The following is a 17,077-nucleotide window of genomic DNA, read 5'->3' as shown; positions in this document are numbered from 1 at the left end:
CGCAGGAGTCACGGCGTTCCGGTTTCTCATCACCGCCGAAAACCAACTTGTGGGTGAGACTGCACCGATACTCTTGCGCTACTCCCATCACTCAGCCTCTTTCGAACGTTAGGTTTAGTTACTGACTTTGAACGTTCTTGTTGGGTGTTTACAGATGTGTTTCGTCATGTCCAGTCAACTGTTTATTAAGTGTTTTGTTTTGTGAGGAATCTTTGCCTTTTTACTTTTCAATTAAACTTTTTGTGTGTTTCTTGGAAACCGAACGGCTTTGTCCTTATTAACAAAACTCTCTGAGGCTCAGCCCGGGAGAAAAACAAATCAGCAACAAGAACCCTGCATCACAAATTGGCGTCCGCGACAGGACAAAGTCGTTTGTTTTTCCAGTAGATTTTTTTTGACGCGGTTAACACGATGACGAACACGTGGGAGTTAATTGAGTTGGCGGATAAAATGGGACTGACGGGAGCGGAGTTTAGAGTATGGTACGAGGAGCGGATGGAGAGGGAGCGTGAGCAACGGGCTGCAGAACGAAAGGCGGCGAAGGAAAAGCTTGAATTGGTGCTTAGAGCTAAGAAGGAGGAGCTAGAGCGCGTAACGCGTGAAAATAAAGTGTTGCTAGAGCGTCAGACACGCATACTGAAGCAGCAGCTCCAATTAGAGAGGGTGGACTTCGAGCGGCGACTCGAGCTTGCGATGGCGAAAAGGGGGCAGCTGGCGATGCAGAAGGTCGAGCAAGCGGTGAATGTTTGCTCCGATAGCAGCGTTTGCTGGAGGGAAGTCGATTCCTGCAAGGTTGGCCTCGAGCCTCGCGACAGCCTTACTTCGGAGCGAGAAGCTCAGATAGAGGAAGGCAGAGAGGTGGACAGCCAAGAAGGCAGGAGTCATGAGGAGTTTGTTGAAGCGACGGAAAGCTCCTCTGGCTGGGAACATATTACTTCCGTTAGCTGCTTGGGGACCTCTGAGAGGCCAAGCACCTATGAAGAAGAGCGCCTGGATATGGGCGACCTAGAAGCTGTGGAAAATGTTGTGGAGCAAAGCTTCGATAGCAGGGAACAAAGACGCTCCATTCAGAATGAGGTGTGTATCAGAACGTCGCAGAGGCCGAGCACATTTCGGGAAGGGGTAGGGCTACCTCTCAATAGCTCCATGGAAGGAGCGCTAGAACGTCATTGGGAAGATGGCAGCGAATGCCATGAAGGCTCTGATATAGTGGCCACTGATTGTTTTGTACCGACAGAGGTAGCAGCAGGCACCACGTCAATGGTCCTAGACCATACGTATATCTCACTCAGAGAGAGAGGGGATTCTAGTTCACAGGATAGCGTAACTGCTATTTGTCCGAGAAAACACGATGGGAGTGCTGAAGCACTCTTCAAAATAAACAGTATCGAATCGGAGGTGGGCTCGATGGTAGGTATGGAGAATGCCAGACAGGGTCTTGAACCTGAGAACGTGATTGGTTTTGAACCTATAATTAAGTCCACTCAAGATGAGCTGTATAATGACCGAGCACAACGGCATCCCTTCTCAAGAATCCAGGAACCTCACACGCTTGTCGGAGCGTTTGGGCTTGCTGAGGGCACCCCGAGCTTGTGTTCATTAGATGGTGAACTAAAAGAAAGCATTTGTGTGAGAGATTGTGGCATTTGGACATTCGTGTCTCAGTGCGTTTCGTGTCGACGCCGACGGCTCGAGACCGCGCCCTGTTCCTCTGTGACCGGTAAGCGTTCATGTGGCCGGCGGGGGCGCAGACACGCGTTTCAGCGAAAGTGCATAAAAGCATGTTTGCCACAGTTACTTTCGAAACGTGCGAGAAGGGCAGTGCGTCTGGTTTGGGACGCGATAACCTGAGTGTAGGGTTAGAAAACCGGTAGCTCTTTCTGGACTTCGACTTTTAGATGCGGACACAAGTAGCTTTGTCCATAGTCGATTTTGTAGTAAAAAGGTTTATTCCGGGTTTCAGAACTTTTAAATGCAATTGGGTGAATCTAAAGTTTAAGTGTGGACATTTGGACGATGTAGCGAACTGTAGCCCGGTGATGTGTTGAACTGCGTGGTGCAAATATGTGGTTTAATTGTGACGTAGTGCAGAACGCGCACTCATCGGCAGTTTTTTTTTCTAAAAAAAAAAAAAACTTGAATAAAAGGGGGGCGTATGTGATGTGTGGTGCGCGTTCAAAGTGCGCGCCTTCGAAAAGTGCGCGTCACGGAAAAAAAAAAAAAACAAAAGGAGAAATACCAGAGTGCACGTGCGGTGCTGCTTAAACAAGAATGACGACGTTAAAGAGCGTCAAGCACGAGGATGCGTGGCAGGACGTGAAGTAAACAAAAGGTAAAACATCCAATGGGCAGCGAACACGGAGATTTCAAGGCCCAATGGCTTGACACCACGAAACAGCAGTATCTCCAATGAGAACGAGACAAGTGGGCCAGAGCTGAAGCAGGAGCCTGGGGGGACCAGAGCAAGGGGAATTCGAGGCAGGCAGTGCAAGCGGAAGATCGTCACCGGACCGGGCGCTGAAGATGGGCCGTTGGGTTCCGGACCCGAGCCTACAGGACTTCCACCGGCCGGGGCCTCCTGCTGTCGGGTTCCCGCTCCAAAGGACCGTGGCCATCCGGTCCTGAACTCCTTTCCAGGGCCTGCGGACTTTGGTTCCGGCAGGCGAGCTACAGCCGTCGGGCTCCGGGCCCGAGCTGTGCGCCCAGCTGCTTGACTAGGTCGACCCTAGTTCCCGGACGCGTCGCCACCAGCCTGCGTTCTCCCGTCTCCGACGTGTCCACGCTCCTCAAGCCGAAACCATCACGATTTGGTAGGGCTTTTCGACGTGTCGCCAGCAGCCAGCGTTCCCTCGTCCTCGTCCAGCCCACGCACTGACGCAGGAGTCACGGCGTTCCGGTTTCTCATCACCGCCGAAAACCAACTTGTGGGTGAGACTGCACCGATACTCTTGCGCTACTCCCATCACTCAGCCTCTTTCGAACGTTAGGTTTAGTTACTGACTTTGAACGTTCTTGTTGGGTGTTTACAGATGTGTTTCGTCATGTCCAGTCAACTGTTTATTAAGTGTTTTGTTTTGTGAGGAATCTTTGCCTTTTTACTTTTCAATTAAACTTTTTGTGTGTTTCTTGGAAACCGAACGGCTTTGTCCTTATTAACAAAACTCTCTGAGGCTCAGCCCGGGAGAAAAACAAATCAGCAACAAGAACCCTGCATCACAGCCCGACAACTGGCGTGTCTCCGTATCAAGAATCAACAGACGACCGACAGCTGCCGTTACTATCTCCGACGACGCTTCGTGGAATACCAGCCCGGTGAACGTGTTTGGGTGTGGACGCCGATATGCCGACGTGGACGAAGTGAAAACCTCTAGCGACGGTATTTCGGACCGTACAGGGTGGTTCGACGTCTCGGCCTACATGATTACTAGGTTGTCCCCGATGGCATCACAAACTCTCAACGACACCGATCGCGACCATCAGTCGTCCATGTCGCGCGCCTCAAGCCATTTCATGCGCGTTGACAAAGTGAAACACTGTTTTTTGTATTATTATTGTATCGTAATTTATTCATTGTACTTTCTTGCATTATTGGTGTACCTTCATCTTTAGTTAAAGCATCGGGACGATGCCTTTCTCAGAGGGGGGCAATGCCACGCTGCATTTTCCAAGTTTTCTTATCGTCCCAAAACACTACACAATTCTCAGCGCGAACTGCGCCTACAGTTTTCGAGAAGCTTCCGGACTGTTGTAGATCATTTCGATAAGATCACGCCTACTCTGCGAACTGTACAGATTATTCTGGAACCTACGCCACCGCCAGCGATAATGCTAGAACATTCGACGGCAAGAGTATAAATGCCGACGCGCTTCGCCACTTGTCAGTAGTTGATCGACGGCCGACGCTCCGTTCACTGCTATCTGTGCAAGACTGCTACTGTAATCAAACTTTCCGTTTACTGGGCACTGGTTCACCGAAATAAACAGTTAAATCCCAACATAAAGTTTCCTGTCTTCGGCCACGTCAAGACCGCGGGACTGTATCAATTGGCAAGAGCCCTTTATAGTACACCATCTGACTCCAATAACTATACACAGTATTAACAAAAAAACGAGATGCCGCCCATATTATTCCTTACGTGCCATTTCCATCGCGATAACAGGTGGCAGTTTTAAAAACCTTAATGCCTCTAACAGCGATGCTCCTCGAGACGCTCGTGGTAACAACTTTAACACAGTGACGTTTTAGCTGACGCTCATGGTAAAGAGTTTTTTTTTTTCAAGCGACTTGCGGGAGAATTCTGGACTGATTCCAACCAAGGACATTAGTGATCTGAGGTTTCGTGCGTAAAAAACACGTATGGGAGAGGGACTGTCTTTCGAGATCATGATGCAATTTGTTGCAGCTTACTGGTAGGGTTTTATAGTGGATAACTTCCGGTTGTTAGTATAGCGGCAGAAAAGGAAATCATCCGAACACAAAGAATGTGTCATTGAACAGTTGTGTTGAGTCTCCTTCGCGTGTTTCACCATGGCCTCCAGACAGCTTCGTTTTCGATTTTCACAGTAACTTGCGTCACTGGCGTGTAGACGCCACCGAAGCTTTGGTGATGGTGAGAGAAGGTTGAGGAAGACGAGCGTAAGGACGGCGAGACAGGGCTCGGAGGCGAAGACAAAGGTGCTGAGGAAGACAGTGAGCGCTCGCTGCAGGCCGGGCTGAAAATACCAGAGGAGGTGGCGGTCGTGGTCAGACCTGGCGTGGCCGGTGGGGAGACCGGGGCGTAGACGGAAAGTTGAGATGGATGGTGCAGCATGAAGGCGATCTCACCCTAGCGTAACCTCGTGATGAGCAGCTGAACGCTTCAGGTGGAGGCGTTAAAGAAGTGTCCGACGTCGTCGCTTCAGGCACTCGGGGGAGGTGTGGACCCCTCGGACACCTTGAAGGCCAGGTGAGCCATGACTGGCTGACGAACGGTGCCGTCGACGCCGGCAAGACGTCCCAGGTAGTGACCGACTTCGGTGGCACACTCTTGGAAGTCAGTGCAGAACTTGTCGGTCAGCGAATTGTCGGAGACAATAGAGCGTGCTGCCTGCTGCCTCGGCAGCTGCTGGAGGTGCTTGGCTATCATTTGCAAGATGTCAGATTTTTCCAGTTTCGACTGCCGAGCATTACCGTTCTTAAGTGCATCCAGATTGAGATTCTTCAGCTCAGTCAGCCTGTGGTTTATGCGGGCCCTGTGATGTTTTTCCATGGTGGGCTTGTTACTCTGTCACAGTTCGCTGGCCTTGCTCGCTGCCCTGTCGGCAGGCATGTCGGGTTCGCGCCACGGTTGTCACTCGAGTTGAGAAAACACACGACGAAGCGACGCTGTAGAGACACGCGAAACCAATCCAAAATGTTGGTTGTCACCAGGTGCAAGCGCGTGCTGGAGAACGTAACGCTTATGGCGATCAAGATGTAGCTAGTATGCCTTCTATAACGGCAAAAGTAAGCAATGCCTTCTCGGAGCTTGGCTTCGAACTCTCCTTTGTCTATGTGCATGAGGTCTGGGGCAAGGCGACTGATGATTTGATTGATTTATGGGGTTTAACGTCCCAAAACCACCATAGGATTATGAGAGACGCCGTAGTGGGGGGCTCCGGAAATTTCGACCACCTTGGGTTCTTTAACGTGCACCCAAATCTGAGCACACAGGCCTACGACATTTCCGCCTCCATCGGAAATGCAGCCGCCACAGCCGGGATTTCAACCCGTGACCTGCGGGTCAGCAGCCGAGTACTTCAGCCACTAGACCACCGTGGCGGAGCAGGGGGTGGGGGAGAGGCAAGGTGACGGGCACAGCAGGAAACCGGGGGGGGGGGGGAGGGCTAGAGAGGTACGGATGTAGTGCATGGTGGTGTGCTGCACTTTGTGGGGCAGTCCCCTGGGACGTGTCAAGCCGGAAAACTTGGCGAGGATGGCATGATACAGTGAGTGACCGTCGACACTGAAGACCTTGATGCACGGTTGTTGGACAGTCGTGTGCTGGCCTGGTGGCGAGCATGCCGTTGTCACGTCGATGAGCTGGTCATTGCGGCAATCCGGAAAGAGGTTGTAGTGAGCCAGGAAGTCTGAGGCGATGATTGTCTCGGTGACGTCGGCGATGACAAAGCTCCAGTGAAGGTCGCGGCGTAGGTTCTTGAGCTGGACGTGCAGGCACAGCGAGCGGTACGCCTTGATTGCGGACTGCTTTGTCGCAGTTAGTTCAAAAGATGTCAGCGGGTGAGGGCCTTGAAGTTTGGATCGCGGGTAGCAGCAAGTGTCGGAACAGCTGTCGACCAGGTAACGCTGCTGCGTGATCTGGTCGGTGACGAAGATGCGACGGCCTTAGGTAGGCAGCTTGCGGCCGTCTCTAAGACCTGCCATTGTCATTTTCTGCATGGTTCACGGGACAAGGTGACCGACATTGCCAGGCTTTGTCGCCGAAGCGCCGGTGGTAGTAGCACAGACCGTTAATGTCAGGTTGCAGCAGCGAGGTTGTGTTACGGTCGTGGCTTGGCGAATGATGGTGCTGTCGCATCAGAAGACGTTCACCCAGGTGTTGTTGAATGGAAGTGAAGGTGGGACGCCGGACGCGCTGAAACGCGCATGCATCAGAGCAACGCAGCGCGGCGTGCGCCTGCGAGTATATGGCAAGACCGGTGCCTGGCGTGGCAATGCCGGCGTGACGCGACGAAATGAACGCCGGTGAACACCCGCACCACGTCACGTCGAATTGTATTGGCGCCTTGACTGTGGCATGTAGTCATGTTCTCATATGACACGCATCTCATGATTATCATGTTTGTACCAGTCATACACTTTAGTCATCCATTGGCGTCACGTAATGCCAAATTTGGCATATGTGAAGCTAGCGAGACGGCCGCGAGCGCATCATCAGTGTGGCATGTAGTCACGTTGTCACATGACACGCATGTCGTGATTATCATGTTTGGATGTGTCCTTTACCTATGTCGTCCATTCGCGTCACGTAATAACAAGTTTGGTACATGTGAAGCTAGCGAAACGGCCACTAGCGCATCATAAGCGTAGCTTGTAGTCGTAAAAGTGAGGCGTTAACCACTGAAGTAGCTTGTAGTCATGTGGTTACATGACACGAATCTCATGTTTATCATGTTTGCACCAGTATCATATCTTCGTTATTCATTCACGTCTCGTAATACTAAATTTGGTATAAGTGAAGCTTGCGAAACGGCCGCCATCGCATCATGAGCGTGGCATGTAGTCATGTTGTTATATGACACGCATCTCGCGACGATCATGTTTGCACCAGTCACGTACCTTCGTCATCCATTCATGTACTGTAATAACAAATTTGGTATATGTAACACTAGCGAAATGGCCGTGAGCGCATCCTGAACGTGGAATGTAGTCATGTTGTTACATTACACGCATGTCATGTTTTTCTTGTTAGGGTCTGTCACTTGTGTGCACCAATGAAATACTATACCAGCTTCTGCTATATATACCTGGTATACATACTAGGTATGTATACTATATCATACTATACGCAATTATTTACGGATTTTCATTACCTTCTACCAAAAACGAGGAGACCGTAAGTGGACATGGAAGAGCGCTAATGGCGAAAATAAGAACGAAATAGACTTTTTAATGAGTGCACACCCAGGCATCGTGAAGGATGTGGAAGTGGTTGGCAAGGTACGATGCAGTGACCATAAAATGGTACGGTCTCAAATTCACCTGGACTTGAAGAAAGAACGACAGAAACTGATATGCAAGAAACCAATCAATGAACTAGCACTGAAAGGCAAAGCTCAGGAATTCAGAGTCTCGCTTCAGAGCAGGTACTCGGCTCTTAGTGAGGACACCAACCTTAGCGTAGATACAATGAATGAAAATCTGACGAGTATCATTACGGAGTGTGCAGTGGAAGTTGGAGTTACGGTACTTCGACAGAACAGTGGCAAGCTGTTGCAGGAGACAAAGAACCTCCTTAAAAAGCGCCGAAGCATGCAAGTCTCTAGTACAACGGACAAAATATAACTGGCAGAGCTTTCTAAGTTGATTCATAAGCGTAAGGTATCCGATGTAAGAAGGTATAACATGGAGAGAATGGAACACGCTGTGAAAACAGTGGATGCGTCAAAGCAGTGAAGAGAAAACTTCAGATAGGGAGAAATCGGATGTATGAACTAAGGGACAAAGAAGGCAAAATAATTACCAATATGTATATTATAGTTAAAATAGCGGAGGAGCTTTACAGAGATCTGTACAGTATCCGGGACAACCACAATCCTAATACAATAGGAACTAGCAGTAACCCAGATGACACCCCACCAGTAACGATAGAAGACGTCAGAAAAGCATTGAAGAGCATGAAAAGAAGCGAAGCTGCTGGTGAGGATCAGGTAACATCAGATCTGCTGAAAGATGGAGGACAGATTGTGTTAGAAAAACTAGCCACCCTTTTTACGAGGTGTCTTCTGACGCGAAGAGTACCAGAGTCTTGGAAGAACGCTAACATCATCTTAATACATAAGAAAGGAGATAACAAGGACTTCAAAAATTACAAGCCGATCAGCTCTCTCTCAGTAGTATACAAGCTATCTGTAAAAGTAATTGCTAACAGAGTAAAGAACACATTATAATTCAATTAACCGAAGGAACAAACAGGATTTTAAGCAGGCTACTCTACAATCTACCACATTCATGCTATCAATCAGGTAATAGAGAAATGCTCAGAATACAGCCAATCACTACACATAGCTTTCGTTGAATACGAGAAGGCGTTTAATTCAGTAGAAATATCAGCAGTCATGCAGACACTGTGGAATCATGGCGTCGATGAAGCATATATAAACATCCTGGAAGAAATATACAGGGGATCAGCTGCTACCATAATGCTTCATAACGAAAGCAACAGAATACCAATCAAGAAGGGTGTAAGGCAGGGGGACACAACGTCCCCAATGCTATTTACCGCGTGCTTACAGGGGGTTTTCAGAAGCCTAGAATGGGAACAGTTAGGAATAAGAGTTAATAGAGATTACCTTAGTAACCTGCGCTTCGCCGATGACATTGCATTGCTGAGTAACTCAGGAAATGAATTGCTACTCTAGATTACGGAGTTTGACAAGGAGAACAGAAAGGTGGGTTTTAAAATAATCTGCAGAAAACGAAAGTAATGTACAACAACCTCAGCAAAGAGCAGCGCTTCGATATAGGCAATAGTGCTCTTCAAGTTGTTAAAGAGTGTGTCTACTGAGGGCAGGTAATAACCGCGGAGCCGAACCACAATATTGAAGTAACTAGAAGAATAAGAATGGGGTGGAGCACGTTTGATAAGCACTCTGAAATTATTACAGGTAGATTGCCACTATTCCTCAAGAGGAAGGTATAAAAAAGCTGTATCTTGCCGGTACTTAGCTAGGGAGCAGAAACCTGGAGACTTACGAAGAGGGTTCAGCTTAAATTGAGGACGACGCAGCGAGCAAGGGAAAGAAAAATGATGGGTGTAACTTCAAGAGACAAGAATAGAGCAGAATGGATTAGGGAACAAACGGGGGTAAAGGATTTCATAGTTGAAATCAAGAAGAGGAATTTAATATGGGCCGGGCATGTAGCGCGTTGACAGGATAACCGCTGGTCATTAAGGGTAACTGACTGGATTCTCATAGAAGGCAAGTGGGTTAGGGAGAGGCAGAAGGTTAGGTGGGCAGATGAGATTAAGAACTTCGCGAGTACAAATTGGCAGCAGCAAGCACAGGACCGATTTAACTGGCGGAACTTGGGAGACACCTTTATTCTGCAGTGGACGTAGTCAGGCTGATGATGATGATGATGACGATGATGATGATCATACCGGCTTCGCAACATGCCATCTGAAGGAAACCACCGCAAGAGCTGCAGGACCATGATATGTAAATCATTATATTTATGACATACATGTCATGATTTCAAATATGTTCATACAGTCATGTTATGCCATACCAAGTTTGGTATCGATACCATTATCAAAACAGCCAGTAGAGCTAAAAGACAGATAGATACGTAGACTCACAGTCGCCAAATTTCGCTAAATGCTTTGCATATAAAAACATATTTTGTGCTTTTGTTTGGGAAGCTGGTTATTGACGTGGCGAGGATACACAGGAAGGCGTATTTAGTACAGGCGATTGAGGATTTCGGCGCCGTTTAGGAGATGCTTTGCGATATTTGGGAGCGCGTACAGGCCAGGCGTAAGGAAGCCGAAGAACTAGAGTGGCTTACGCTTGAGAGACCTCCAAGCGGAAAGAGATAGCTGCAGCTCAAGAAAGAGAAATGGGGCGATTGCGGCTTGAGCTTCACAGTCTCCTGGCGAAAATTGGTGGTGGTCAGGCCACAGTAAACGAAGAGATTATTGATAGACCCGGCACGATAAAGTTGGAGAGGGCTACTGGGCTAGCAGGTGATCTCGGCATCCGTTGTCAGCCGGAGATGAGAGGTGCCTGAATTATGACAGAATGTCGAAATGACTCGGTCGTAAAGGAAGGTTTTTCTCGGCTTCTGGCAAATGTGGTGTTTCCGACTGAGCAAAAAGAGTGCGCAGACGCACTCACCAAACCAGAAAGACTGTCAGAGGGACTATCATCAGTATATAGCAATGTGGATGGGCAGGATTGCCCTAATGAAACATTGAGTGGTATAGACAGCCCCGTGAGTAGTAACTTGTCATTTAGAAGCTTTAGTGAGAATGAGACTTATCAGACATACACTTATAAAGAATACATTGATCAATTTGCAAAACGTGGCGTGGCCGGTGATAGCAGATTGCCACGGCATAGTTTCTACAAAAAGCTCGAGGCGTTCTCTGTAGTTTCTGTTGTTATGAAGGGCACTTCCTCAAGAATAACCAGTCTGCAAGACTTCGAGCCAGATGAAGGCTTTAGGATGCAGGTGGGGCTCGTTCAGATGCTTTTTTCTCCGAGCGCGTGGAGACAAATATTTTGGTGTAATTCCTGTCTGTACTGGAACATGGAGAGAAATTTCGGTAAGTGTTGGGTTGGTGTAACACGAATTTTTAGGCACGTGTCGCAACGAACGTGCTTCAAAGAGGATTTCTGTTCAGGGTTGGTTGAGCGAGTGTAATTGTTGGTTTGGGACGCCATCACATGAGCGTCAGGTTATTTAACTAGTCACCACAACAATATGCAAAACGTTAAGGAAGAAGCCTTGAAGAATCTTGACACCTGCATAGTGGATCTCGGGAAAGCTGAGTGTTCTCAGTGTTGGTATTGGTAGAGCGCATCCCTTCCTATCAGGCAGAAGAGGAATCTAGCAATGCCTACCGGTCCGACAGCATGGCAAGTTGGACTGGAACTAGCCTCTGTGAACTGCTGACGTTTCAGCGATGTGTTTCTCCTTTGACCAGGGCAACCAGGCAGTGGTGTCCGGGCCACAGCAGCTATGGAGCTGCATGTTGGAACCCAGCATCTATTGGTGTTCTGTGGATTCAGGCAACGCCGAAATGCGCTTTTTGTGCGACCTGATTTGTGCTGCGTGTGTGTGTGTGTGTGTGTGTGTGTGTGTGTGTGTGTGTGTGTGTGTGTGTGTTGCAGTTGAAAACGGCTGCGACGGGTACGGGAAATCGCTACAGACCACGTACAAGGGTCACTTCAGGGAGCAGCGGTACTGCAGCCATTACTTTACCTCTTCGGGTGGTAGACGAGCTGTTATGACTGGCAGAGCAAGGGCATAGCCCTGCAAGAGACAGTCATCGGTGAGCCCTGCTAACGCGATCCGTGTCCTGCAGCAAAGCATGAGGCGTACATGTGCGCCACATCGAACGCGCGTCGGCGTTGCTCAGACGCGCAGTTGGCATCGGACAACAAGCGCGTGCATGGACGAGGGGTATAAAAATCGCTTCACGTGAGTGGTCAGCGCTCTCTCTCGGTGGCCTTTCTGACGGCCAGTCGTGTCTCATGGCGTTGCTCATGTAAAGGCGCGTCTGTTCGCCTAGTTTGCTAAATTTAGTAAATGTGTAATAAATAGTCTGTCCTTTGTGTGAGCAAGAAGCCTCGCAAACCTTCCCCGACGCCTGGGTGTCCCACGCCTTGCTCTTTTGCATGCTTGTGACCGACTTCTCGGTCACATAAGCATGCAAAAGAGCAAAGTATATTTCAAGTTCATCAACTTCAAAGTTGATAAACATCACGATGCATGGCTGATAAAGATAGCTTAGAAAGAGCAATGAGCCGAAGTCCCGCGCATGCATTTGCTGAAAGCACTTCCGGTAAAGTGACGTTTTCTGTGGACTGGGGATAGAAATGTTAATATTGTGCGTGACATTGACTTCACACGTGACACATCTATATCCATCAGCGGACGCAAGGGATTTGATACCTTCTCAAAAAGAATCACTTCGGGCACATCATCTCTCATAGTCAGTCGCAAACGATGCACGCTGATCGAGAAAGGTTCCATGGGGAAAGTAACAATACACAGAGAAAAACGAGAAGCGGAAATGCGATTTGATGGAAGAAATCAATCTGTGAACGAGACTCTGATTTGAAAAGAATAAGAATGAAGCCTTGCAGAAAAGCCCGTACATAGTTTTATCCTTTTGTCCTTTCATTCTGACATCTTCCCTTGAAAACCCGCCATAAGCTTCAAGCCTTACATAATTGATGAGTCGGTAAAGAACTTTTTAATCATATCTCTTCAGCAACAAGACCGTGGGCAGTGCTTTCCCTCACAATGATCACTATAGGGTAAGTACATGTGAAAAGGTGTGCAATAACCAAGGTTGTTTAACCTAAACCAGATGAAAATGCACATTTCAAGAGATCAATTTAGTGGTAAAGCTAGAAGTTGGTTTAGGAAGTTCCAACACCCACTGCGCCAATATTATTACAGTTTTATATGTATATACAAGCGCACATGTACAAACATATGTCACATTGCCAATAAATAGAAGCCAGAACTCGAGAGAAATGTTTCTGTCTACTACCAAGAATGCCCACATCCGTATTTAAAACCGTGCTTGGGTGGAAACAGCTAGGCTTCAAGCAACTTAATTATTTTATTGCTTTTTCTGATCCTCTCTACGGGAAAGAGCCGCGGGCTTCTTGCTGGTATTAGCAACAGGCTCCCAGAAGATTGTTTTGTTTGTTTAAGGGAAGGAGCAGCATTTAAACATAGTAAAAGGAGCCTCACGGGTGGTACTAGGGCGTATCTACTACTAGGGCGTGATACTAGGGCGTATCACGGGTGGTACCGAGCGTATCTTGAGAGGACTCAGCTCGCCACTCCTTCCCAAGTGGCTTTCAGGCACTTGTAACGTTGTGAGAGTGATTTAGAAAAGTGTCATTGTCCGGACTTTCACGTTAGGCAATGCGGTTTTGTGCATGAAATCAAAAGTAAGTTCAAGCAAGATTGAAAATTAAACAACGTGGCATAGGTACACTTGCTTTGAGAGCTGACAGGAATACCCCAAATCAGAGGGTACAGGGTGACATGCGATGGACATCGTTTGAGTGCAGGGAAGTTAGCAGCAAGATGGAATTTGAGAAGCGATTGAGAAAAATTGGAGAGGAGCATTGGGCTAGGAAAGTTTTCAGCTACTTGTACATAAAAAAAATGTTGGTAATAAATGGAGAAAGTGAATTCGGAAATTTTCAAGCAGGTATTTAGACAACAGCAGAATACCAAGCCAAAAGGAAACATTAGTCAAGAAGAAGGTGAAGTAACTTGAGAGAGACATGTGGAAGATGGGAATGCTGACAAACCATCACTGGAGGCCTACCAAGTTTTTAAGCAGGAAATTGCAAGAGAAAAGATCTACGATAATTCCCGGGGTAGTTCTCTGCTCTTCTAGGCTAGAACGGGAGTATTGTGGACCATGGCGCACCGAGCAAAACAGCAAGGCCCAGACACAGTATGCGGTGCGTGTGCAGAGGAGGAGGGAATGGCTGCACACTGGATAATGTTCTGTAAAAGGCTCCACCCTCTAGTCGAAGGGCGCCGAATTTTTCAAAGCATTGGTATTTAGGGGCAGTGAAGGCAAAATGCACTTTAAACAGGTACAAATAGTTAACCATGAGGTGGCTAACTGATTGGGGGCTACAATCGAGGCGCGAGTGAAATTCCATCCTTAAACACACAAAGGTAGTACTCAACTTTATGGCAAGGTAGCATGAGCCACCGCCCGATCTAAACGGCACAGCCGGATACATCCATTCTTCCATACATCTGTCCAATTATCCCCTTGCCGCCCTTAGTTATGCCACTGATAATGCAGGCAAAAAAGTTCCTTCCTCGGGTATCCAACTTAAACTACTTTTTGAGCCGTCTATAACGAGGTCCGTGCATCTGATGTTCACCCAGACAAATAAAAAAGGTGTCTGCTGAAATTGAACATAGAAGTGCTGAGGAGTCGTATCGCGTATAATGCCGGAAGGTCGCCAAAACCCACATTTGGACTGCGGAATTTGTATTCGTCAGATTTGCTGTCATGAAGTAACTCAGTGACTCATCGACACACTGTTTTAACGAAATCTCTCATTCGGCTACTTATCATATTCACTATAGTATCTCAGTCACTTTATTGACACATACATTCGATTTCTCGTGCTTTTATTTCATGGCATCAAAAACGCGTCTTTAGAGTGCACGCTTCACCTCCACTGGCCCGAGGAATCTCGTTGATTATGGCAAAGCTGCACAAGTCCGCCAACTAAAAAAAGCTCCATTTTTCTTACGCTGGTAATGATCCTGAAGATGAAGTAGTTTATGTGTCTTTGGTTGCAGCTTCCAGTGCCAGTTCTTAGCGCATATGCACACGTACGAGCCAGGAACTTTAGTTCTCTCTTTCTGAACTACAGAAGAAATCACTCGTTCTCGCAATGGCTCTTTATTTCACCGTAATCATAGAACACACATTTGGCCGCTATAAATGACATTGAAGAAGCACGTGCGTGTTTGTTCCAAAAGGATACGAAGATGAGTCATCGGGAGGAGACTGCAGCCAACTCTGAGAGGTGTAAGTCAAGATACATCTGGGGGCCGAACATTTGCCATGTGACAACGCATGATTTTTCTCCTTCGGGAATTCCAATATTCTAAAGAGGCGTTCTCGTAACTTTGAAGCTTGATGTGGTTATTTCAAGTCTAAAGAATTTTGTTGGCACAGTTGGTTAACTGCACAGCTATACTGTCTAATGTGCGCCTGATTCTCCTGCCTTTTCTTGACGCAATGTCTTTCTTTGGCGACTAGAGAAATTTAGGCACAGACAAGGCGAAAGCGAAAACAAGGAAGGGAAAGATGCTTGTGAAGGGAAAGAGGCTTGCCCCTTTGCACTGAAAGTAGAAAAAACAGGAGGCAGAAAAAGGAAATAGTGAGAAAAATGAGGACTGCGTACGAAGTAAAATACAGCAGAGCTACTGATGGCACAGAACTGCTATTCACTAAGACCGGTGTTCTACAATTGTTATATAATTCTAGGGGCTTCCTGCACCATTACTGCGTCGACAGTACCATGTACAAGAGATAAAAAGAACAGAACACTTCGAAAACGGCATATAGCGTTATTCTGTGCCTGCCTAATCCCTGTCTGCTTTTCTAATCTAACACAGTTTACTGGCAACATTTTACAGTTCCACGGTTAGTGGTCGGTAACTCTGTAAGCTACACCCAGTTTTTGCAACGTCACTTTAATAAACTTCACGGAAAACGCGGAGGAGAACCAATCAGTCAAGGTCGATCGAATGCTAGAGAGGACAACGCGAACGTGTGTGACTATTGGTCGTGCTAATGTGAGCCAACAAATGGAGTTGCGCAAAACTCGGTGGCTAGTATGGCGACCCGTATGGCGGTGTGGCATGGCAGTTGCCCTGGTGGCGCGACCAGAGCCTCTTCTGCTTCCGGCACGAATCGACGCGCATCTTGCACCGGTTGGCGTAGGTCACCCCGTCGGTGGCACACACGGGCTTCGACTCCAAGTCACACGACGTCGGGCAGCTACAGCGTGCCGCCCCCAGCCGATCTTCGGTGCAGTCACCGTTCCAGGGACAGTACTTGGCCTCGCAAGGCACTGAAATACAAAACAGAAAGGGAACAATGTAGTATATTGCATATTCGGTTGACCACTTTGGTCTTCTCGCTCGGACTCAGCAGATGCCGAGGCAGCTCACAACGAGAGCGCGAGAGGCATCGTACCAACCGAATACATCGGTGAGTTTGGAGCACATGAAGTTTCTAGAAATAACTGAATAGCCCCGCTTGTGTCAGCGTGCAGGCTCTTTCCATCTCCGGTCTACTTGATAGCCTCTGTAGTGCAAGCACCATCTTTTCTGTTTTCGCCTGCGTGTTTTCGTTTGCTTCGACGATGACACGGGCGAAGAGGAGGCGCTGCACGGGCTTACCCTCGTTTGTGCACCCTGCGCGCCGTGAGATAATATGCCTGAGCACGGCCTCCGAGATTGTGGGCGTGCGGCGTGGTTTTCTCCGGCCATCTCAATCGCCGCACTCCCCACCAAAATGAACGAGTGTCGCCTCGCGCACCCTGATTAGTAATTGCAAGGAGGTGTGAATTCGTCTGTGACAGTATTAATTTTATTAGTGCGGTCCATTTTCCGTCGCAGTGAATATCTCTGAGAAATATAGAGGCATTCTAGCTTACTCCATTCTGAATAACTGTATGGTGGAAACTGGGCAAATTAATATTGATGAATCGTACTCCTCTTCATACCTGACTCGTAATTTTACTATTATATTGCGTACGGATATTTGTAAGATGGTTAACCAATGCGCACATATGCTCTAGATAAATGAGCGCTCTGGTCATGTCATTGAATCACTAAATGAGAAGTAAATTTGCCGGATCATTGTAGACGTCTTTAATTAGCCGACTGACATACCCTCCCCACGTCTTTTGCAGTGAAAGGAACTGAGTTGTCATCATACCCTTTTTCGTCTTCTAAATTTGGATTGTGTTTTCGTGGCACAATGGCAATATCAAGGTTGTGTTTATTTACCGCACCGACAACATTTAAATCAAAGGGTAGCACGTGTAGCATAACGGCCTCTCGTGCACCTTG

General features: G+C 47.8%; 1 protein-coding gene and 1 pseudogene across 1 annotated transcript in view; both read right to left on the bottom strand.

Moving 5' to 3' along the window:
* Positions 1 to 4,523: 4,523 nt before the first annotated feature.
* On the bottom strand, positions 4,524 to 5,309 carry LOC119159780 (transcription factor HES-4-A-like; annotated as a pseudogene).
* A 9,566-nt stretch (positions 5,310 to 14,875) lies between these two features.
* Positions 14,876 to 17,077, bottom strand: part of LOC119167497 (agrin) — a 480,279-nt gene continuing 478,077 nt past the window's right edge. Inside the window, exon 5 of the mRNA XM_037418989.2 lies at positions 14,876 to 16,071. Coding sequence (XP_037274886.1) covers positions 15,830 to 16,071 — 242 coding nt within the window. The 3' untranslated portion in view covers positions 14,876 to 15,829. The remainder of the gene's footprint in view (positions 16,072 to 17,077) is intronic.

This window comes from Rhipicephalus microplus, chromosome 3 (genome assembly GCF_043290135.1).
Source record: "Rhipicephalus microplus isolate Deutch F79 chromosome 3, USDA_Rmic, whole genome shotgun sequence".
Taxonomy (NCBI): Eukaryota; Metazoa; Arthropoda; class Arachnida; order Ixodida; family Ixodidae; genus Rhipicephalus; species Rhipicephalus microplus.
Note: the sequence above shows the minus strand (reverse complement) of the source record. Positions and strands in the feature narration are given on the sequence as shown.